General features: G+C 42.1%; 2 protein-coding genes across 11 annotated transcripts in view; both read right to left on the bottom strand.

Annotated features, from left to right (window-relative positions):
- Positions 1–1,824: 1,824 nt before the first annotated feature.
- On the bottom strand, positions 1,825–11,878 carry Cox18 (cytochrome c oxidase assembly factor COX18). 5 transcript variants are annotated; one of them, XR_007230188.3, is made up of 7 exons: positions 11,478–11,878; positions 9,920–10,020; positions 7,174–7,337; positions 6,718–6,842; positions 5,508–5,576; positions 2,751–2,909; positions 2,123–2,262 (listed from the first exon to the last, which is right to left on the bottom strand). XR_007230188.3 is itself a non-coding variant. In XM_048425105.3 (6 exons), the coding sequence occupies exons 1-6, from the start codon at positions 11,862–11,864 to the stop codon at positions 2,089–2,091; spliced, it is 1,020 nt and encodes a 339-aa protein (XP_048281062.2). In that variant the 5' UTR covers positions 11,865–11,872; the 3' UTR covers positions 1,825–2,088. The 5 variants fall into 5 exon arrangements, 3 of the variants coding, with proteins under 3 accessions (XP_048281062.2, XP_048281054.2, XP_085547784.2); XR_007230182.3 differs by having other exon boundaries at positions 5,508–5,615; positions 11,478–11,873; XM_048425105.3 differs by lacking the exon at positions 2,751–2,909 and having other exon boundaries at positions 1,825–2,262; positions 11,478–11,872.
- Positions 11,879–16,901: 5,023 nt separating this feature from the next.
- Ankrd17 (ankyrin repeat domain 17) overlaps positions 16,902–24,765 on the bottom strand; it is a 136,377-nt gene continuing 128,513 nt past the window's right edge. For 5 of the 6 annotated variants that reach the window (XM_087908882.1, XM_087908883.1, XM_087908885.1 and 2 more), the window contains 4 exons: positions 22,886–23,134; positions 21,317–21,495; positions 19,839–20,003; positions 16,902–18,269 (listed from right to left, as the gene is read on the bottom strand). In XM_087908882.1, coding sequence (XP_087765008.1) covers positions 18,210–18,269; positions 19,839–20,003; positions 21,317–21,495; positions 22,886–23,134 — 653 coding nt within the window. In that variant the 3' untranslated portion in view covers positions 16,902–18,209. Of the gene's footprint in view, positions 18,270–18,804; positions 18,855–19,838; positions 20,004–21,316; positions 21,496–22,885; positions 23,135–24,765 lie in introns of all 6 variants that reach the window. The other variant, XM_087908884.1, reaches the window with a different exon arrangement.

Genomic DNA, 24,765 nt, shown 5'->3' with positions numbered 1-24,765 from the left:
TTTATTCAACAAAATGGATTGGTAAACACTGCAACACTGTTCCTAGGGAACACACAGGGCTAGGATCCTGCAAGTTGCTGGCACCTCTGTTCACAGATAAACACAGTGCTGGTTCAGTAACACGGAGCCTTCTGCCAACACTGTAATCTGTACACAAACCCTTCTCCTTATTGCATGCTTCTTATGCTTCAAATCTTTGGATGAACACGTCCACTGGACACGTAGTGGCCATTTTAAATAGGACGGCCAGTGAAATGGCTCAGCGGGCAAAGGCACTGACTGCCAAGCCTCATGACAGGAGCTTTATTCCAGGGAACCCCTAGGAGGGAAGGAGAGTGACACCTACTCCACACACGCATGCACGCACACAGGCACACACACGTGCACGCACACAAAGTAAAATTTTAAAAACAGAAGGGGGGGTAAAAGAAGGAAGAAAGGCATAGTATTATCAACTGAGAAGAAGGCATGGTCAGACTATGCTGAGTACCAGGTAGTTTGAATTCCATTATTTTGCTGGGTGGGTGGTGACACACACCTTTAGTACCAGCACTCAGGAGGCAGACGCAGGTGGACTTCTGTGAGTTTGAGGTCAGTCTGGTTTACAGAGCGAATTCCAGCACAGCCTGGGCCATACAGAGAAACTTGTCTCAGAAAACAAAAAAACAAAACAAAACAAAACTCCCTAATTCACCAAGTGACTATTTTTTTCACCAACGACTTTGAAAGTACTATGAATATTGATCTAGGGACATGAATACATTTTAGATGCAGGCAGATTTCTAAATACAACAATCTACAAAGTCAGGCTGACTGCACCCATCAACCCCCCACCATCACCACTGTATTTCAACAGCTGCAGTGGTACTGGGACACCAGGGAAGGGACCAATTTGCAACCACCCGACCACTTCTGACGTCTCTGGGATCTTAGAATCAGGTCCCTAATTCTAACAAAAGAAAAACTGTAATTTTCTCAAATGCCTATCAAATTTATCCCTGAATACATCAACCACAACTGCCACCTTTCTGAATGAACAAGAAGAGCTGAAGCCACAATTTATATCAGCTACGAACTTTTCCTGTATTAATCCCAAGAGCACATTCTATCCTTCCAAATAAGCAAGTGAAAACTTACAACACAGTGGCCTTTCTGGCTGCACATGCACTGCAGGGGACACCCGGTGTGTGGGTCCTGTGAGAGCAGCAAGTGCTCTTAGCCTCGACCGAGCCCTCTCCAGGGCCCCACTACATGACTTCATTAGAATTTGCCAAAAGGACACCAAGTCCCATGCTTTTTGTGGCAAAACCATGACTTTTCTTTTTTATTTTTGGTTTTTTGAGACAGGGTTTCTCTGTAGCTTTGGTTCCCGTCCTGAAACTAGCTCTTGTAGACCAGGCTGGCCTCGAACTCACAGAGATCCACTTGCCTCTGCCCCCGAGTGCTGGGATTAAAGGCGTGCGCCACCACGGCCCAGCCATGCAGACTTTTCAAATATGCAAACAGACCTCCAACCACCCTCTAATCCAAAGTGCTAGCAATTACATCACTTGGGCTGGAGACACGGCTAACTGGCTCAGTGGCCAACAGTAATCTCACTGGAGGGCTGGGGAGGCATCTCAGTGGGGAGCAAACACTGCTCTTCAGACATCCGGAGTTGGTTCCCAGTGCCCATGTCAACTTCCTTCAACTCCAGAGGGATGGATCTGGCACTGCTGACCTCTGCGGACACTTGCACTCAGGTGTACAGACCCCTACACAGACACACATACATAATTTATATAAAATAAAATCTGTTTTTAAAGGAATTCTCTCACGCGAGCCTTTAATTAACAAACCTTTATTGTGAACAGCTGGGCCCAGATCATGCAGGATCTAATGCTGGTCTCAGCAAAGTTATGATTTCATGAACAAGGCCAGGCATCCTGGCTTATCTTTACACTTTACAACTGAACATTTATTTCTAACGTGTAAAACACATCTGAATTGCATCTCTCCCACAGGGCTTCATGATAGTTAAATAAAGGCAACTGAACCGACAATGACATTTATGATAATTTCAAAGTTACTGGAGGAAGTGCATTGCTGTCATTTTCTTGAAAGGAACTTGGCATAAAAGGCAGCAGAGAGGTCTTTGTAAGGGGTCTCTGAATCCGACTTGGTTGTTGGTATCCGGCAAAGATGGCGGAATCCCGGGGAGCGCAGCAGCAGATTCTGGGAGAGGCCCAAGAGGCTGGAACACAGCCAGTAGAGAACTAGAGACTAGAGAGAGCACACGACAGTTAGCATCTGCTCCTGTATGGGCTGCACACGTGCGCGCGAACACACACACCGACACACACACACACACACATCAGCATTCTAAGCAAGCTATGAGATAGTGAATGAAGTCCACCAGGCAAGAAAGGTTGACAACGGGAGACAGAAGAGCGAGGTATTTCCAGCAGACAGAACAGACAGCAGACACCAGGCAGGGTCAGGAAAACACCCTCCCGTCTTTGACTAGTTTGTTCCCACCACAGGTGCTGACAACTGAGCATACAGATGGGCGGTGGGAGCCTGGCGGTGACCTCTTCCCGTGGCAATCTTACCTGACCTCACGCCCCCCTTTTACCCACCACAAGCCCCCAGTAACTACTTTCTCTGTATCGTCTAGGATGCGTTTCATTTCTTTAGAGACAACTTATTAACCTTCTTTTGTGATAGAACCCAGGCTGGCCTTTCTGTACATACATGTTTCCTACACATACATGTGTCTCAAGCTCTGTGTGGGCATCAGAAAGCAGTCAGGTCTCAGAAGGCAAACCATGTGGCTGGTGAATCCTGCCTGGGATGAAGCTCTCCAAGTCTGAATCCTGTCACTACTATCTGGCTTTGCACTGGTCATTTCTCTTGCTTCAGGTTCGTATCTGTAAAATGGGAGAGTAAATGCACTCACTTTGAGGGCTCATGAGTGCAACTGTACAGAATGGGTAAGTTCAGTACACAACTCACACAAGTATCTGGACATGTTCAAAGTCAGACCCCAAGGGCACGAGTAACACACCAAAGGCAGACTAGCACAGTGGTTACAAATAACAGCTGATCCGCCTGGAATTGTGAGACTTGCTGTGGGACAATGGTCTTGTACACTGTAAAGATCTGTCACTTGTATTAGTTTAATAAAACACTGATTGGCCAGTAACCAGGCAGGAAGTATAGGTGGGGGGCGACCAGACAAAGAGAATTCTGGGAAAAGGTAAGGTAGAGATGCAGTTGCCAGCCAGATACAGAGGAAGCAAGATGAAAATCCCATACTGAGAAAAGGTACCAAGCCACATGGCTAAACATAGACAAGAGTTATGGGTTAATTTAGGTTATAACAGTTACTTAATAATAAGCCTCTGTGTGTTTCTTTGGGACTGGGCAGGACAGAAACATCTGTCTGCAGAGACTGCCTGGGTAGTTCACAGAACTTTCCATGTTTCAGGTTCCTCATCACTAAAGTGAGAGATTGATTCTGTTGTTTTGTTTGTTTTCTAGATAGTTTCTCGTGTAGCCCCTCTGTAGAGGAACTCCCTCTGTAGACCAGGCTGGCCTCAAACTCAGATATCTACCTGCCTCTACCTCTCCGAATAGTGGAATTAAAAGTGTGCACCACCACTGTCTGACCCAGAGAAGTGGGAGATTGTAACAGTGCCTGCCTCTCTGCACCACCAGGAGAAATATAAGGCAATATACAAAATGCATTAAGAGTGCCTAGGGCTGACAAGAAGAGCCAGCAAACTAGATGATAGGAGCTTAACCCCTGGAACCACATCAGAGGAGGAGAACCGACTCTTGGAGACTTCCACACGTGTACCCCGACACATGCAAGAGGAGAGAACTGACTCTAGTAGACTTCCACACACGCACCTTGACACATGCAAGTGCTTGGCATAAAATCAGAGTGCCTGAATATCAGGCTGGTGCAGTAAGGGTCATGGGAGCTTTCTGTCTGGCTTCCTGAGGAGCTGGGATGAAGGACATACAACACCCTACACCGACACAAGGATTTCTAAGCCTTTTTTCTCACCACATTTTATGGGGTTTTTTTTGTTTGTTTGTTATTGTTGTTAGTTTGTTTTGTTTTTCGAGACAGGGTTTCTCTGTAGCTTTGGAGCCTGTCCTGGAACTAGCTCTTGTAGTCCAGGCTGGTCTCAAACTCACCGAGATCCGCCTGCCTCTGCCTCCTGAGTGATGGGATTAAAGGCGTGTGCCACCACTGCCCGGCCTCTCACCACACTTTCAAAAGTGCATCCAGACAGAACTATAGGTTTCCATCTACATAACAATTCCTTTTCTTGCTAAGAAAAAAAATTCTAATTTTTAGCTGGGTATACTTGCTGTGGAATATTCCTTTACAGTGTGTCAAGATATGCCACTGTCACTGGTTTAATAAAAAAGTTAAATAGCCAATAGCTAGGAAGGAATTTTGAGGCAGAGAGAATGCTGGGAAAAAGGAGGGATCACCAGTCAGATACAGAGGAACAGCATGGGCATTACAAAGTAAAGGGAACCAAGCCATAGGAAGAACGTAGATTAAAGAACTGGGTTAATTTAAGTTATAAGAGCTAATGAGAAACAAGCCTAAGCTTTTATAAATAAATAAGTCTCTGTGTTGTGATCTGGGAGCTATTTGGTGGGACAGAAAAATCCACCTACAGGGGCTGGCGAGATGGCTCAGTGGATAAGAGCACTGACTGCTCTTCCAGAGGACCTGGGTTCAATTCCCAGCACCCACATGGCAGCTCGCAGCTGTCTGTATCTCCAGTTCCAGAGAATCTGACATCGTTATACCAATGCGCATGAAATAAAGTTAAAAAAAGTTTAAAAAAAAAAGAAAAATTTGCTTACATAAACTGTGTCTAAAAACCACTGTACATACTTCCTAGACTATTAAAACTGCTAGATGTGACCAAATAAGTAAGACACAAGCACACTTATTTGGTAGAACACAACTTCTGACAACTATTTTCCACAGATACAAAGGGGGAAATATACAAAAGGACTGAAGGAACTGTAACGATAATTGTTTATTCTTTTATTTCTTACAAAGTTTCCTTAGGTATCAACAGGGACAAATGAACCAAACTCACAGCACAAGGTTAAGCAGTACTCATGAATTTACATGAACTTGGCGGTGCTTTCTTTTTTATGGGCTGTAGTCCTTGATCCAGTCTATATGGGAGTTGTTCAATGTATCAGCTAGTCAAACAGGCAAGTACCAGACTGAGCAAGGTGCTCTGTCATTAATCATTAAAACAGGATGGGGGGGACAAGGAGTTTGACAGCAGAGCTGGACACATCCCTGAGAAAGACGAGCCAATCAGCCCGCACAGTGCTCGGCTGTTACCTGATGACACAGACAACAGCCACACAATCATTCTCAACAACAAGGTCAAGCTGGTAAAAGACAGGCTCAAAGCTGCAGGATGCCAGGCTCTGGGAGCTAAGCATGGGTCACATGCAATGCTACTGGTACTCACAGAAGGTACTGTGGCGGCGATCGGGATCATCAGCACGGACACAGCGCGCACAAAGTGTGTGACATACATCTGAAAACGAGACATTCCGAGTTTTTGTAGAGCGAAAATCTGAAGTAGAACACACAAACCATAATTACTAAAATGCACATTAAGTCAGACAAACTATCTCTCCAACCCCATCTTCTCCGTTTTAAACAGGTGCACATACCCTAGGGTAGCATGGAGCTTGCTGTGCAGTTGAAAATGACCTTAAACTTTTCACCACTCTATCAGCCATGCCCCACTAGACCCCTGCCTCCAGCACTGGAGTAGAGATCCCTGGGCTTTCTGCATTGCTAGGCAAGCATTCTACCAACTTGGTTATATTCCCAGCTCCAAGGAATTAAAAAAATAGGAAGTGTCTGTTACAAACAAGATGTAGCAGACAGTACTCACTGACAAGAGGTTTGTAAGACTTTTACCTCAAAGTCTGAGCTCTTTATAAAATTACAAGCATGCTTTCTGTGTACTGTTGAGTGAAGCGCTATAGGTAACAGAAGACACAACTAAAACAACCCCATTTTTTATATATGTGTTTCTTCACGTTAGCACATCAAGAACTTTAAATGACGATACTAAGTCATTTATTAAGAGAATGGCAGTGGGTTACTTACGGTTCCCTACCAATAAATTGACATAACAGATACACAAAAACCCCATTCGATTGTGGATTAAAACCAGACTGGCCATGCATCTTAAATTCGTATGTATGTATGTACGTATGTATGTATATTTAGAGACTGGTTCTTTCCAAGTCCTGGAACTCACTGTGTCACTGTGTAGACCAGACTGGACTTGAGCTTTCAGAGATCTGCCAGCCTCTGCCTCTGAGCACTGAGATTAAAGGAGTGCCAGCATACCCAGCTTTAATTATTATTCTTTTTCTTTTGCCTGTTTTTTTGAGATGCTCTTATTATGTAGCTTAGGATGGCTTTCAAGTTTGTGGTTCTCCTGCCTCTGCTTCCTGAGTGCAAAGACTAGATATGTGCCCGGTTTAGTGCTCTTACTTTAACAAAAAGGACTCTGACACCAGAGACATAAAGGAACTGGCTCACGCCGAGAGCTGATCTGAAGTCAGAATTCAGAGTGTATATGATGTCAGAATAGCAGCAACAGCAGCAGCAATCCCAATGACATAAACAGTCAGCAAACCCCAACGTAAACCACTGACCTCCACTATTAGTAAATTGACAACACCAACGGAGACAGGCAGAATCCAAGTGGAATCCACTGCAGTGAGGTCAAGAAACCACAGGACCCCGCCAGCCGCTAGCTGCTCCTGAACAGAGACAGCAGCTGAAACAGTTTAAACACAGAACAACAGGGTTCCTGAGCACCGTGGAGAGGGAGCAGAACACAAACACAGACCCCAACAACTCCCAAAGAGCGTCTCTCCCTGAAGAGCCACACTGGTTAGTTAAGCTATTTATGTTTGCAATTTTTTTTGTTTTGTTTTGCTTCATTTTCCAGTTATTGCTCTCAACATACACTGTTTATGCTTAAGAGTCTAAATTCTGTTATGTAAGGAAGACAGTAAATCGTAGTAATGAAGACTAGAATTGTTTTTTTTTTCTACTGGAATGCAACTTTTCAAAAATTTGGAGATGAGAATTTCTGAAACAGTTACCTTCTGAATGTGCTGCCCCTGTGCTGAAGTTCCGGAGGGCAACGGATATGAAGACCCACATTGGAAGCTGGACCCATACCAACACGGTGGCTTTGAAGGGATGGCAGTTGTCACGCACATACAGCTCTGACACAAGCCTCCTCATGTTCTTTAGATAGGTGAGCCTATGGTGAGGGAGGGGAGTGAAGACATCTTCTGACCACTAGCAAGAACTTCACCCTGCAGCACACACACCCTCCTGCAGGGATGCTGAAAGGCGGAGCAGGGCTTTCAGCTATCATACCCAGGAAAGGGGTCAGCCACTAAACAGAAGGCACACAGCCTTTTACTTATTGTTTTCAATTCTGCAATAACATTTAATTACAGTGTATGTTTCAATGTTCCATATTAAAAGTACTGAATGAATCTACCAAATACATTTTCAACTCATCTAATACGTGTGACACTAAAATATACAGCAATAATTTCTAACATAAGAATAGTATTTCCACAGAGCCTTTTATTAAAGACATTGTCAGACTACAACTTTAGTCTATAATGATCTCTGGCCAATAAGCTTTGCTTAAAAAAATATTTTATTTATCATATTCTGTGATGTGCATGTATGAAAAACACATCAACACATGTGAACCACTGAGCTATCGCTCCAACCCTTGCCAATAAGATCTGCAGGGTGAAATATTACCAGCTGACCCAGCACATACCCACAATCCCAGCATCTTTTGGGAGATGGAGACGGAGGTGGGAGGACTGAAGCTTGAAGTCAGGCTCAAGTTACATAGCTAAGTAAGGAAGGCAAACCGAGGCTACCTTGTGAACTCCTGTCTCAAAATTAAACAAAATGGAGAGTGGGATTTCAAGCCCAACAAAGTATAACACAATTTTAACTGCAAATATCACAGCTGAGAGCATATTTTACATAACTCTGTAGTACAGGCAAACATAGCCACTTGACCTCCCAAAGTATCCTGTCTGCTCTGTGGGTCCGCACAGTTTACTGGTTTTTGTGGCAAGGAGGGTATCACTAGCTCAGGCTGGCCTCCGAGTCACAAGCCTCTTATGCGAGCACCACTAACCTTGCTCTGGGTTCTTCCTCATCTCTAAATCTCTTATAACACACACATTCAGTACAAGGTAGGTTTTATAATTATTGTATTGAATCAATTTGTCGTGTGCTGAACTGAGATAGTACATGCAAGCATTCTAGGCCCCTCAAGTCTTATTTGTACTTTACTTCTCTACTACACTTGCACATTATGGTCCTGGAAACTGTTAGGTCATCCAACAAAATGGACCTTCACATCAGCACATCTGAGGATGTGAACTAGCCATTTGCACAAGAAACATCTAGACAGCCACGGCATCAGTGAAGCACAGCTAAGTTATCCATCATAAATCTCACCTCAACAAGCCATTTACAACCCAGATGAACACCTGTTCTGCTGGCCCGTGGCTGTGCTCTGATTCCTCTTTATAAAATATTTAAACTACAGGCTTTGGTTTAGATACATTTAACAAACAACTTTACATTTTATGTGTCAATACATATACTTTCTCCTTTTTTCCTTCTTTTCTTTCTGAGACAGGGTCTCAGACTGTAGCCTGGAAGGCCTGGAACTCATTATGTAAACAGACTGGCCTTGAATTCAAGAGCTATCCCTGCTACTATCTCCACACAGTGCTGAGATTAAAGGCTTGCCTCACCAGTCTTGCTACACAGAAAGTTTCCCTACATTTCAAGTTTTCTTTGTTGTTTTATTGTTTTATGTGTGTGAAGGCTTTGCTTGCATGTGTTTAAGTGCACCACATGCAGACCTGGTGCCCCGAGGGTAGAAGAAGGGCCGAGCACTCCTGGAGCTGGAGCTACAGCAGAGATATCCAGGGAGTGCAGGGAATCCAGCCTGGGGCCTCTGTGAGTGACAAGTGTTCTTTAGGCCAGGCACGGTGGCACACACCTTTAATTCCAGCACTTAGCAGGCAGAGACAGGTGGATCTCTGAGTTTGAGGCCAGCCTGGTCTATATAGTGAATTCCAGGACAGTCAGGGCTACACAGAAATTGAGGATTTAAAACAAAACAAACACAAGTGCTCTTGACTGCTGAGCCAACTCTTCTAATGTCAAGTTTTTCTGTTTTTCATTGTTGTTGTTGTTGCTTCATTAGCACCAAATAAAGATGATAGAACTCACATAAAATATAGTTTGCCAGGCATGGTGGCACATTACTGTAGTGATACCATCTGGAAGGCAAGATTGCCTGAACTATACACTATTTCACAAAAACCAAAATGAGTGGGGACGGGGGTTGGGGTGGAGGGGTTATGGGGACACAGATGGGCACCATGAGACAAGACAGGACTGCACAGCAAATCACACCTACTTCCGTGCACAGCTCCCGACTCTCCCAGGACTTACACCAAACCTTGTGCAGTACTTACTTCACTGCCATCTTTATCTGAACACGGCTCTTTTCCGTGGGTCCTCCAAATAGAAGCCAGATGTGGTAGCACATCTGCAATCCGAGCATTTGAGGAAGGGGAGGTACGAGGATGAGGAATTCAAGTAGTGGGAGGCTGAGATGGGAGGACCATTCAGCTCCTCAGGAATTAGGATAAAGTAAGTCTGTTTCTTCGTTTATATGCTTCCATTTCAGTATATAAAATAGTGACTTATTAATATGAAACTAATAAAGAGAATACCTAAACCTGCATTTATATATTTCATGTTTACAGGCATAAAACTGCATACCTGGCAACTCTTTTGGACCAACCAAACTGATGCGCACAAACGGCAACTTCTTGGTTAAGGCGCTTGGCGATGCTTTTTATCTCTGGTTGCAAGTTTTCCACCTAACTAAAGAAAAAGTTGTTTTTATGAGCACATAAAGGATCTTTGCTGAAAACTACGGCTATAGTCAGCATCGGCTGCCAACTTGGCGCAACCAGGAGAGAGGAACTCAGTTAAGAATTTCCATCTATCAGATTAGCCTACAGAACGTTTTTGATTGCTATTTGAAACAGAAGGACTCAGTCCACTGCGGGCTGCCATCCCTAGGCATGTGAGACTGGGTTACACAGAAAAGCCAGGAAGCAGTTTTCCACTAAGGTTTCTGCTTTATTTAGTTCCTGTCCTGCTGCCCCGCCATGACAGACTAGAACCTGAGAGCCAAGTAACCCTTTTCCTCCCCGATTCCGCATTAGGTCAGTGTCATCAATCAATGACATTCATGTATTCTCTGTACCCTCAACTACTTACAAGTGTTTGCTGATCACATTTGTAATAGGAAACATTTAAGCAGAAGACACTATTAAATATTTAGCCTGCTGAAAATATCTTGAGTCAAGCCGGGCAGTGGTGGCGCATGCCTTTAATTCCAGCACTCTGGGGGCGGAAGCAGGTGGATCTCTCTGAGTTTGAGGTCAGCTAGGTCTACAAGAGCTAGTTCCAGGACAGGCTCCAAAGCTACAGAGAAACCCTGCTGTCTCAAAAACTCAAGAAAAAAAAAAAATCTTGAGTCAAACTTAAATTCCAGGTTGTACACCAAAATGCTCTGCACAAACTTCTTGGTTAAAGGATGCTTGGTGATATTTTGTATTTCTGGCTGTGCATAACCTCTGAAGTGGCACTTACTTCTTAGAATTTTGAAAATTAAATGAAAACTGCATCCCAGATTTTCCTGTTCCAGTCTTAGATATGCCAGCAGTAGAGAAAACAGCACCCAACTTGTTCAGTTCAAATCCCAAGGATTCCCAGTGACCACTTTCTGCCTTAGTGTGGCCGCTTCTTTCCTGGCGATCTTCTGTGAAACCTCACCTTCTCAAATTAACTGAGAAGGTGAAACTTCAGAGTAACTGCTGATTTCCTCTCACAGCACGAATAGCCAAAGAAAGACAATGCTATACCGATTCCACAGAAACAAGTCTTAAAGGCCGACTCAAGGTCACAACTCATCAGACACAGGGTCGTAGAATGACAATCCAAGTTTGCAAATTGTTAATTTAGGGAATCCTTTCTAATAATAAAGAGCAGTAAGAATAGTTAAGGGGAAATAATGCTGCAGACGCTCTGTTAAAACGTTCACGTCCCTAATGTTACAGGCTCCTCCGTGTCATTTCTTCTGCAGACTGGTCTCAATCTGAAGTTTAGGAAGCACTTGTATTTCAAATAAAGACCTGGTAAGTGGGAAGAACTGGAAGGCACTCGAGTCACCAACCATTATTTAACATAGGCAATATTATTTTAGCAAAGCACCAGCCTCGAGAGTTAACATTAGCAGGAAGGCAGCACGGGGACCGATAGCCCTCACCTTGGCCAGGATGTAGTGCTGATAGGCCGCCAGGGGCAACGTGACGGCGCCGCGCAGGGCCACGGTGGTGAGCATGATGCTGCCCCACCAGGGGAGCCCCGTGGCTGCCTGCGCGCCCAGCAGCACTTCCTCCGCGGCGCGCACAGGTGCCGACGCTGCCAGGGCCTCGTACCATCCGCCTGGAGCGGCAGCCGACACCGACGCAGCCGCCCACACCGGGAGGGCCTGGAGCCGCAAGCTACTCCGGCCGGGCTGCAGTCCCCGCGCCCGCAGCCGCAAGGTGGGCAGTGACCTGAGACACCCGGCACCCTGGCGACACAGCATGGCAACAGCGCTGCAGACCGGTAACGGTAAGGAGTCCAGGGGGCCCACGGAAGATGTGCGCATGCGCAGGCCCGCGGCCACGCCTGGCTTCCCAGCCACAGCGGTGACGTCTGCGGCGCGCTGGAGATGACGTAAAGCCCCGCCTTTCCCACGCGGCACTGGGCAGCAAGCGGCGCGCACGGGACGACTTTCCTTGCTAGGGTGGAGCTCCGGGCAGTCGGAACCGGAACTGCAGGGGTAGGCGGGGCAAGCAAAGCGCCTGGCTGTTGAGTTTCGGTTTCCACCCAAGAGGATTGTCGCTTGTGTACTTTTTGTGACCGGGCAGCTTCCGCTGAAGACACGCGTAGCCTGTAGTAGTTCTGTTTCCGCCCACTGCTGAAACGCCTACTTCAGAGAGGAACGAGTGTTTCCGGTTTGCGCGGAGTTAGTCTGCGTCCTTTATCCTCTAGACAAAATTCTACTGAATAGATTTGTCAGCCGGGTGGTACAAGTAGGAGGATCTCTTGTGTATTTGACGTCAGTCTGGTCTAGGTAAGGGAGCTCTAAGCCAAAGCTACCCAAAGACACGGTCTCAAAAAAAAAAAAAGCCACACCATCATCATGATAAAAAGCAGGAAAAAAGAGTAAAATGGAACGCACAAGGCATAAACGAACTCCGTGAGTTTTTCAGTTTTGAGTTCCTGACTACAGCAGATAATTGGGATGACAAGTTTTCTTACAAAAGCGCCCAACCATCCAATTGGCCAAATCCTATTTCTAGAAATCTCTCCTTTTTGCCAGTGCCAAAAAGGTAGCCATTGTCCCCTATTCACTGCACAACTACCAAAGGTATCAGGTAACATATTTTCTGGAATCTGGGATACTTGCGTTCAAAACTAACCATGAATCCACATAAAAATTTTTAAATGTTTAAGCTCCTGTACCATAATCCTTTTCTGAAACAACTTACACTATCTCTTACTTAAGAAATCAGTTGTTATTGCCTACTGATTTAAAGTGAAGATCAAGTAATGTATGTGTAAAACGAAATTTCCCATCCTTCTTGCAGACAACTGGTAAAACTGAGTTGGCATTTCCAAAGTGGCCCTATGGCATAAAGGGAAGTTACTTAAAACAACACAACTCTGCCAAACCCCAGGTTTACCATGTGAAAACCTAGAACCAATTCTAACACTGGGAAATAAATTCATATTTATGGCTAAGCATAAATAACTTTTGTGTATAAATAAGCCTATTTAACGATCTGTTTACAAACAATAAACCAAAAAAATTCAAGCAGTTATTAAAATCCTTAATATTTTTATTACAACTGTGTGGAACTCCAGCTCAAGGGATCTGACACCCTCTTCTGATCTGTGAGCATCTGCATGCATGTAAGTAAAAATAATAGAAATATGCCGAGTGGTGGTGGCATATGCCTTTAATCCCAAAACTCGGGAGGCAGAGATGGACGGATGTCTGTGCTAGGTTTTGGTTTTTTTTTTTTTTTGTACCTGAAGGGACAGCCGTGATGCTGGGAACCAAACTCTTATATTTTTGGTTGTGAGCCTAGCCTTCAACGGCTGAGCCATCCCTCCAGGCCGAAACCCTGTCTTGAAAAAGAAAAACAACAAGCCCCAAATATTCTAAAGTGAATTAACATTTATTAATATTTAATTTGTGCTAGTTCTGCATATGTTCTCTGACTTCGTAGCCAGTCCTCTCCGTCCACTTTTACCCAGATCACCACGTTTGTGCTGCAAGACCTTTTACCTTGAGCCATGTGTCAAACCAAATTGATTTTTAAAGCCTTTTAAAAACTTCCAAATTTATCACATGTTCATGTGCAATGTGGGAGGAGTAACTCCTGTGGAATCCGAGGGACAACATGAAGAAGCTGGTTCTCTCTTTATAATGTGAGTGGTAATGATTGGTCTCAGGTAATCAGGTAAGGATTTGGACTTTTTCTTAAGATGCAGTTCCTCGCTATAGCCCAGGCTATCCTGGAACTCACTGTATAACCCTGGCTGACTTTGTACTCTAGGCAATCTGCACTAGTGTCAGATCTCACCAGAGATCCTTCTCAAAAGACCTAAAAGTTAAAAATATAAGTGAGAGGCTACTGGTAACACTGCCCCCGCAATCCTCTACTTGCTAGCACACACATTCCTTCACTAGCATTGGATCCTACTTAGGGATTCCAGCACATGTTGAAGACATGCTGAGACACCCAGTCCTGTGGGACTACTGGGACTGAGAACTACTAGGTTCTTTGACTTCCCTTTCACAGACAGCCATTGTTGAACTGTAGCCTGGAAATTGTTCCAAAAATTTTCACTTCTGTATGTGTGTGTGTACACTGAATATATATTTTTTATTCCATAAATTTGAGAGATTGGACTGATACACCACTTACCACATTTGCTGTGACTTCCAATCAGCATAATTTTGAAAAACTGATCTTAGAAGCAGCCCTGGATCAATTTTGCTGCACTTACACCCCCATAATAACTGGTGGATATATGGGATGCATCTTTGAGGTCAGGTGTGCTGGGGGATAAACAGGATGCCAGACTTTAGTAGAAAGAGCAGGACGACCCAGTGTTCAAGGCCAAACTCCACTAAAAATTTTGCTGCAGGGATTACAAGCACGACAGGCATGTGCCACTCCCCCCAGCTTATTCAGTATTAGGGTTAATCACCTGACATATTTTGGGCAAGACCTTTACCCTTACTCCAATCCTCAACCTTGGAATTTTTATTATAGAAGATTAAGATACTACTCAAAATTTAATATAGATTATGCTGCCATTTAGAGTGCTCACTTTCCAAATAAGATTTCTTTCTTTCTTTCTTTTTGGTTTTTTCGAGACAGGGTTTCTCTGTAGCTTTGGAGACTGTCCTGGAACTCGCTTTGTAGACCATGCTGCCTCTGCCTCCCAATTGCTGGGATTACAGGCATGCGCCACCACTGCCATGTGGTGTGCAAATATGATTTCTAAAATGTTTTGGGGAACATTTATTTTTTAAATTAAGGATAAATTATTCTGAGAAATTGTTAAAAGTAACCCCTTGGAATCAAATATAGGCATATTTTTACTTTTGTGGGGAAGAGGAGGTTAAGACAGGGTTTCATTATGTAGTCCTGACTGATCTGAAACTGACCTTAAACTATGAGATCCACCTGCCTCTGCCTTGCAGGTGCCACCACACTGGCTTAATCTTTAACAGGAAAATCCCCTAATGTAAATTAGTATCTTGTATCTCTGTATCAAACATTGTGTCATATCTTCCTGTCAGGGGTGGCCTGGAATCTGCTTCTTATTTCTCATCATAGGTTGGCTTTTATTTTAAACTCCTTTAAGGCAGCAGTGTACCATGAGGCTGTGACAAACAGCTATTAAAACCTTGTATAAGACTGGGTCTCACTGAGAAGAACTTGTGTCTAGGCCAGCAAAATACATACTTATCCCAAACCTAAGGGATGGCACTCTGTAGTCACGATGTAGAATAATACAAGTAAGGTGCAGTCATCTTAAGGCAGCGAGTGAGCCAAGGGCAGCAACTGTGAAGATGTGCACTTCCCAATCAATCCAGAAGCACACACGCACATCTGGACAGATCACTTTACATAAAGTAAAATACTGATTATCTTAATAATTTGAAAATCATCCTGACTCCTGAATTTTGTTACTCAGAAAATTTGGAAATACTCTAAATGTTGTGTAATATCAGATCTGTGGGAATGAGTGTTCTTATGAATTATCAACTGAATCAGAGGACCTAAAAAGGTCTGTGATTCTGAGAATCCCAGTGAATAATACAGTACACAAACTTTATGAAGTACATATTTAAGTAACGAGCAAAAGACCAAATATTATTTTTGTGAACAGATGAGACAGTGTTATTTAATATACTACTATCGCTGTTTTCCCAGTGAACAAGTATTTACTACTAATAGGCCACAGGAGAAATTTTCTCCAGAGGAATGCTATAATACTGTATACTGACAGGCAAGAACGGAGGCCTTTGTTTGAAACAGTTAACAAGATCTTTGGGGAGGGGGGATGTTCTATGCAGTCTTATTACTATGTAGACCAGGTTGGCCTCCAACTCTGCCTCCCCAGTGCTAGGATTAAAGGCTTGAGGTAAGCCACCATGCCCAGCAACAAGGTCATTTCTAAAGTGGAATAGCTGGTGTACATAGATCACACAGTAATTTGGATATTAGCATTTGGAAATGGAAAAGTGGCAGCTCACTTCTGAAAGAGAAGCACACTGTAGTCTGCAGAGATAATCACATACTCCAAAAGGAAAAAAAAGACCTACATGGTCTCAAAAATTGTTTTTTATTGTTTAAATAAAAATGTTCTATATTACATCTTAAGTATAAAAATGTATTTGAAAAATGCTCCTGGTACAAAATTTGTAGTACTATGGCGCTGCCCTTGCACAAGCCTGACCTAAGTGTAGAGTAGAGGACCCCAATCTATTTTTCATGCTCCGCGTTTTAAATTCAAGAAAATGGTCAATTTATCACCCTTCTTCTTTACAATACAACCACTCACATGCATAGTACATGCTGAGTAGTGTCTGCTCTCCAACGAGATTATTTCAGGTAGAAAATAACCCTCATTATCACATAAAACAATCGTGGGAGTGGAGTAGACAGACCTGTGGCAAAATTCAATACAAAATGTTAAAAAACATCAATCAGGGTTTTCTATTTTGTTTTTGTAAAGTGCTGGCTTTAAAATCTCATGGCTATATTTGTAGGGTGTTCTCCTAATTTGTGTGTCTTTATCATAGGTGGAAAAGCAAATGTCTATACGTAACAAGTAACTTAAGAGAGAAGTGCACCATTTACAAACTGCTGGGTAGGTTTGAGAAACCAACCTTACATGCTCTACTAGGGTCAGTGGTGGCAAGAGATCCTCTCATGCCCTCTGACAACCAAGGAATAGTAAAATCAACTCTAGATGGTTAGATCGTGTTTTACAGTGTGAAGTTTGTATCTAATTAAAAACCAAATTGATATATATAGTATTTCTCATGTATGCACTGTTCTATATTTCAATCACATTAAGCTATTTTTCCATAGGAGACAGGGTAGGACACATATTCTTCTTGTATACATTATTGTTTATTGTTTCAAGTGGATGGAATATATAATTCCCACTGAGTAGTTTAGTGTGGCCCTGAATCACATATAAACAGGTTAAATGTAGTCTTTATAATCCTTGTATTCATGTATCAACCATAAAAATCATCTTAATAACAAACCCAAACACTCGTATGTGACTTGGCCCAAGTTAGCTGTTCATCCTTTTCATTGCTACCAATAAGTGCAGAAAGCAAGGAGCTTTTCGACCTAAGACATGAGATGCATGAAAAAGGAAAATTTTATGTTTTCTCTTTATGACCAAGAAGCCAATATTAAGAATTAATATCATCCAATATAAAATACACCAAATTGTTCAAAAATAAACGGTATATGCTGACTGAGAACTGTAGTGGCTTTAAGTTTCTCCAAAGTCTTAAGTTTTCTCATGAGAAGAAACCACTGATGCCACGGAAGATGTTCCACGCTGTGTAGCAGCCGCTACGGTAAAAAGCTTTACAGGGTGTTTTCACTACTGAGCAAGAGAATCTTACTAGTAATAGTGGCAAAGACAAAGTCCCAAACTGAAGAGGGATGTGTGTATTAGTTTGAAAGTGTGACAAATGTAATAAAGACATGGAAAATCAGAAATTTCTTCTATACGCCTTGCTACAAACAAACCCAAAAGGGAGCAAGCTGGATGTTTTCAGAGCTAACACAGGGAAACATCCACCGATAATGCCCATCATTTTACTTTATGCTTAAATTACACAAGTAGAAAAGTTATGCTTATTAATAGTTTAATGTATGAAGGAAACATCCAGATTTCTGAATATGAAGGTACATATCTCACATTAATTTAAGTCTACATAAAGTAGAGCCTCTATACTGACATATTGAAATTTACTTTCTGCTTAGCCTTTTCTGTTATGTAAACAATTGTACATTTATTTGCCATTCTAAAACTTCAGGATCAAGTTTACATAATTTTGCTAAATTTCCGTGTTTGCTCAGAAGCAGTTTACAGTACTAAAACCAACCAGCCAAGGAACAGCTTCAACAGAAAGTTAAGTCCAAAGGAGAAGAGGGGAAGAAAGAAGAAAATGATAAGAAAAATGCTAACTAAGGTAAAAACGGATGACGATGGAGAATGGGCAGTCACAAATGTTCACAGAAAATAGGTCAGTTAGTAAGTTCTTCTGCAAAAAGCCTACACACTTCAGTCAAGCACATCAGTAGAATGATTTGGGAGCATAAAAAAAAGTTTCTCGGCCACTTGTGATTTCCTCTGAATGAAAGGAATCTGCAGGCTAACAGGCTTATCCTCATCAGCCAAGCTGGTTCATGTGCACACTGTTCATGTGAGGTGCCCAGGGTCCGGTCCACACCTACAAATACAGAGCATGCATTTCACCAAATACAAATTAAACAAATAAAACAATCAAATATCTACCAACTAATCTCATTCAATCTTCAAAGGTGCGTGCAAGGAAAGGAAAATACTTGGAAATTCAAGATCATCCTCGCCTGCAGAGTGAGTCTCAAGGACAGACAGGGTCACTTGAGACCTTCTGTCAAAACAGAGAGAGAGAGAGAGAGAGAGAGAGAGAGAGAGAGAGAGAGAGAGAGAGAGAGAGAGAGAGAAAGGGGGGAGCAGGTTGGTGGTGGCACGCGCCTTTAATCCCAGCACTGGGGAGGCAGAGGCAGGCAGAACTTTGTGAGTTCAAGGCCAGCATGAGTCTATAGAGTGAGTTCCAGGACAGCTAGGGCTATTACACAGAGAAACCCTGTCTTAAAACAAAAACCAAAACCACCTGAGAGAAGAAGGGAAAAAGAAAGCTGGGAGAGGAGCACAGGGGACTGGATCGATGGTTTAATAGTTAAGAGCAAAGATGCTCTGACAGAAGTCTTGGGTTTGATTACCAGGGCCTACATGGCAGCTTTCAAGTGTTTATAATTCTAGGTCCAGGAGCCTCCAGGATCCAAGGGCACAAGGCATGCATGTGATGTAGACACACATGCAGGCAAAACACCCATACACACAAAAGAAAGAAAAAAAATCACTTAAAAATTTGCAACATATTAGGAAACAACAGAAAAAACCAGCAATGCCCCCCGTACCTGATTGAGGCCTTGAGAATGCTAAACATGTGCTTGCTCCATCACCAAACTACACCTCAAACCCTTTTCTTGTTTCTCCTTTCTCTTTTTGAAACTCTAGCAAGCACTCAAACACTCAAGCAATTTTAAAACTAGCTACCTGATAACATAAACATTACTGTGGAAGGACAATCATTCAGAGATACTGAACATATACCCAAGTAACTTACGCATGAGTCAAATATGGTTGCTTATACCTATGATCCCAGCACATGGGAAGCTGAAGCATGATCAGTCTGGGCTACTTAGTGACTGTCTGACCACACAGAGTAAGACTCTCCCACCCCAAGCAGCCATTTTCCTAAGTTTTCAGTTATATACAGTTTTGGTATGACACTGTTAAAAACATAAGCCTATATAACTATTTACACATTAATGAATTTTTCTATGCGTATAAAGCTATTCTACATGAAGATAACTTTGCAATGTTTTTTGTTGTTGTGTGTTTTTGAAACAGGGTCTTATTACGTAGCCCTACATGGCCTGGAACTCTATGTAAACCAGGCTAACCCCTAACTCACAGAGATCCACCTATTTAGTGCTGGGATTAAAGGTGTGTACTACCATGTCCAGCTCTGTAATTTAAATTTTTTTACATACCGTCTGCTACAGAATATATTCTATAAAATACCTTTATAATTAATTAAAAAATATATCATTTCTCAAAGGTTTTAAATGCATATACTCATTTTTCTCTCCTGGCTATATTCATTGTGCTCTATTATTTTTACCTAAAGTCTATTTGATTTGTATTTTGTAAATATTTAAGTGACTGCTTACTGAATAATCAGTCTTACCGTCTGAGGACCATTATTTTCTGTGGAACTTGAAACCATCTTTATCAGTGAATTCCAAGAAGGGTCTGCAGCATGAGGGCCATTAAATATGGGTCCTCCAGTACCATCAGGGATAGTTGCTACTGGAGGAATCATTGCATTCCCATACACAGAAAAAGGCATACCCTTAAAACAAAGGGGTAAAGAAAGAGAGAGATTAACATCCAACTCATTATTTTCTTTGTTCTTTGCCCTTCCCCCACTTCTGATAAACAAGGACTAAGAGAAAAACATAAAACAAAAACAGGCACTCAGATGGCAAAGGCAGCCCAGTTTACAGAGTGAGCTTCAGGCCAGCCAAGGATACATACATTTCCTCTCACAAAACAGAAATAAAATAAAAATAAACAAACCAGAGAGTAAAAAAGCCCTAAAACTGATTTTAACACGCCAACTGACTTTATGAATGGATAAGGTTTTTTTTTTGTTTGTTTGTCCCCCCCCACCCCCACCCCCCAGACAAGGTTTCTCTGTAGCTTTGGAGCCTGTTCTGGAACTATCTCTTGTAAACCAGGCTGGTCTCAAACTCACAGAGATCTGCCTGCCTCTGCTTCCCAAGTGCTGGGATTAAAGGTGTGCTTAGCAGAATAAAGGTGGCCATGATGGCCGAGAGGCACAGGCAGGTGGATCTCTGAGTTGGAGGCCAGTCTGATCTGTAAAGTGAGTTGCACTCCAGTCAGAGCTGCATGGAGAGAACCTGTCTTATGAACAAAATACAAAACAAGCACATAGTATAAAGGAGACTACCATATTCAAAGTAGTTCTAAAAAAGCAATCCATTAAAGGTAAAATGGTAACTCACCGCTGGAATCCCAGGAGAGAGGATACAGAAGACCGAAGTTACGGTCACCCCCAGCTATATAAAGCGTACCAAATGGGCTGGAAAGACAGCTCTAACGTTCAAACAGTTTGCTGCTCTCGCAGAATACCTGAATTTAGTTCTTAGCTCTCAATTTTGATGGCTCAAGAGTTCGTGTAATTCTAGTCCCAAAATCCAGTGAGCACATGATCCATGTGCACATACATACCCACATATACACATAATTAAAAATAAAATTTGAAAAAAAAATCCTAACCAAAACAAACAAAAGACTACTAAAACAAAAGTCCCCTAAATGACTAGGAAAACTATTTTCTTTTAGCCAGTTTGACTTGTAAAAACCCCAGCAGGAAATCATAGATGCTTATGTTTGTAAATAAGAGATGATTAGGAATAAGAAAACCATTTTGCCGGGTGGTAGCACACACCTTTAATCTCAGCAATCAGGAAGCAGAGGCAGGCAGATCTCTGTGAGTTCGAGGCCAGCCTGGTCTACAAGAGCAAGGTCCAGGACAGCTAGGGCTGTTACAGAAAAAGCCTGTCTTGAAAAACCAAAAAATAAAAATAAAAAACAAAACGAAAAACATTTTGTAATAACGAAAATGCTTATTTGAATTACCCCAACTTTAGGAAAGTCCATGTATCCTGCAGGAACATGCTGATGGAATGTACCAGAAGGAGTTACAATTCCTGTACTATCCCGCTCCATTGCTTGATGCTGTGAAAACACTCCTGGGTCAGACATTGGACGGTGAATCATGGGATTTCCCATCCCAGGGTTACACCAGTCTACTTTGTCTGAGGAGAAAGAAAACAAACAAGAGTTGATAACAATCAAAATTCATGTACAGTTTAAAAGAAATACTTTATAATTTCCATTTTATTGCAAATTGAGAATTATTTCAAAACAATCTATACTTTTACAGCAGTTATTTCTACATTGCTTAGTGAACAGTGTCATAAAACATAAAAAAAAAAGGACTACACATAGTAGAAGCAAATGCCTGATATAGAAAATGTGTGGATTTGCTTTTCTCACCATAAGTTCACGGGAAGGAACTATAAGACAATTAACAAGCTATGCCTATCTTTTGACTTTAGGCACTAACATACCCTAAGATCCATAGTATTCCTCAACATGCTACCTTGGGAATGAACATGATAGAAGCTCATTCTTGCATGGGTGCAGGGGAGAGAGACACAAATGAGAAGTGGATCTACCCTTAATTAGTTCCTAAAGTAAAATATTTGAAGAAATTAGATGCCAAAGATTTCAGAAAGAGAACTCTGAAGTCACAAATTTCACTAATTCATGCAAAGATAACATAATACACAAAAGAATTCTGGTACATAGGCTGATAGTGCAATTGGATATATCAGTTGAGAAAGGGCTATCTCGAGAAATCTTGACCTTATGTAACACTGAAGGATAGTGAAAGAGTCACATGAGAAATCCTTTACATACAAATTTATTCACTTAACAGTAACAACAACAACGATGACAACATTACCAAAATCAAAAAATAAAGCTAAAAGAAAGCCAAAAGATCAAAAAGGAAATACCAATATTTTAATATGGCAAAATAAAATACAAGTAGGCTTGCATGGGGCAAGATGGCAGACACCTGTAATTGAAGCCTTGTGAGGTGAAGGCAAAAGAATCCGGAGTTCAAGGATAGTCTCAGCTACACAGTAAGTTCAAGGTCAGCCTAGTAAACAAGAGAGACTCAAAAAGTCACAATTCTTTATGTGCATTGTATTATTTTCAGAGATGAATAAGTGCAGTGGGAAAGACCACACGAAACCAGAAAAGAAGCTGATTAGTCTACCTGAAGAAATAGGCTAATTCCTTGAAAGGAACTATGAGAAAAGGAGAGATGGCTCAGTGGTTAAGAGCACTGGCCGCACTTTCAGAGGAACTGAGTTCGATTCCCAGCACCCAGATGGCAGCTAACAATATGATACAACTCCAGTTTCAAGGGAACCAATCCTTGCATCTGGCTTCCTCAGGCACCAGGTACACAAATATTGCACAGACATACATGCAAAAAAAAAAAAAAAACCCAAAAAAACCCAAATAAACGCAAATAAACAAAATCTCAAAAAAAAACCCAAAATAATGTGAAATGTATTAAAAAATAGCTAAACAAATAAATTTACCTTCCAGTAATATGACAGTATATCATACCTTGATTGCCACCAATCCCTTCAAAGGACCAGATGCCACTATGTCCTACTGATGTAGACAAATTACTCCCAATAACAGATGGAGCTGAAGTTCCAGTTTGCCTGATACGTGCAGAACGTTCAGTCCCAATAGGGACCGGAACTTTCCTGTCCTGAGAGACACTGCTGGGCTTTTCGGACCCTAAAGGTACTGATGATGGGGCAGGAGACGGTGCACGAACGCCAGAGGATACCGACTGTGCGGGAGACTCTGGAAAATGATATTTTGAAATAGAATACAAGTACTCTGTAGAATATTTATTTTTGTAAAACCAAATCTCAAATTCTGAAGACATCTTTAAATATACATTATCCCAAGGAAAGCTGAGATACAAGAATAATACTTTTAATTAATTTTTGATTTGCATCCAAAGAAATGAAGTTCTCTGAATCATTTTCAAATATATACACCATTATACTTCATTTACTCCCATTACTTTCTGAGCCCTCCTCCCCTCTCCCCCTTCTTATCTCCCCTTTCTTCCTCTGAAATAATTTTCTCTTCTACTTTAAGAACAATGTTTAAGCTGAGCATGATGGTGCACATCTGTCACCATAGAGCTCCAGAGGTTCAATCAAAATAATTGCAGCTGGGCATGATAGCAAACACCTTTAATCCTAGCACTCTAGAGGCAGAGACAGGTGAGTTCAATCAAAGGTAGACTGGTCTATATAGCAAGTTCCAGGACAGATTAAGACAATACAGTGAGACCCTGTCTCAAATAAAACAAAATAGAGGATGACTACAAGTTCAAGGCTGGCCTAAGCTATATAATAAGACTGTCTTTAAAAAGCAATCTGTGTCTGTGTGTGTGTGTGTGTGTGTGTATAAAAAAAGCATACACACACACACTATACATGCATGCATGTATAGTAATTTAGTTCAGTGACACAGTGCTTGCCTGGCAATCATGAGACCCTGGGCTCAACCCTCAATGCCGTGCACATGTGCTCATGATTTGTAAAAAAACACATACTTTATGGTAAACTATAACAATCTCAATGCTATAAAGTGGTCAACTGTTCATTTAATAAATCATCAGCTTAATTAATATTTAATTAAGTCAATACTTGCTGCTAAAATATAAAACCAAAGCAAATAAAAGAACAATGTTTAAATTAAGTGTGTGCCCACTTAGTCCAGGCTGGCACTGGGCACCCTATATAGCTAAGGATAATGTGTGTGAACGTGCACTTGTTCCCGTTCAAGTGTGTGTGCCACAGCCACAGAAGGATGTTAGGTATCATGCTCTGTCACTCTGCCTTTGAGACAGGGTTCCTCAGTGAAGCTGAAGCTAGGCTAGTAGACAGAAAGCTCTAAGGGATTCCTTTCCTGGATCTACCTCTCACAATTCTGGGGTTTCAGGCAAGAGTACAGGTCTCCCTGCCTTGTTTTCTACTTGGGTGCTAGGATCTGAAATCAGGTCCTTCTGTTTACACAGCCAAGCATTCTTACCCAGCAAGACAATTAATTCTCCAGTCCTTGACCCTAAACTTCAGATCCTTCTATTTCTACCTCCTGAGTGCTGGGTGCTGAAATTCTAGGTACCCGCTGCCATGCCTGGTTTATGCAGTGCTGGAGAGCAAATCCAAGACCTTGTGTATGCTAGGCAAGCACTTTACCAAATGAACTACATCCAGAGTTTCCTCAAACTGTAATCTTTTCAAGCACCTGCTTTTGGTGTTGAGATGGTCTAAATGAGAATGACTCCCTGTATGCAATTATGTTAGAATACTTAGTCCCCAGCTGGTACAACTGCTTGAAAATGATTAGGAGGTATGGTCTTGTTGGAGAAGGTGTGCCACTGCAAATGGGCTTTGAGGTTTCAAAGGCCCAAGTAC

Source organism: Myodes glareolus, chromosome 8, assembly GCF_982192425.1.
Source record: "Myodes glareolus chromosome 8, mMyoGla1.1, whole genome shotgun sequence".
Taxonomy (NCBI): Eukaryota; Metazoa; Chordata; class Mammalia; order Rodentia; family Cricetidae; genus Myodes; species Myodes glareolus.
Note: the sequence above shows the minus strand (reverse complement) of the source record. Positions and strands in the feature narration are given on the sequence as shown.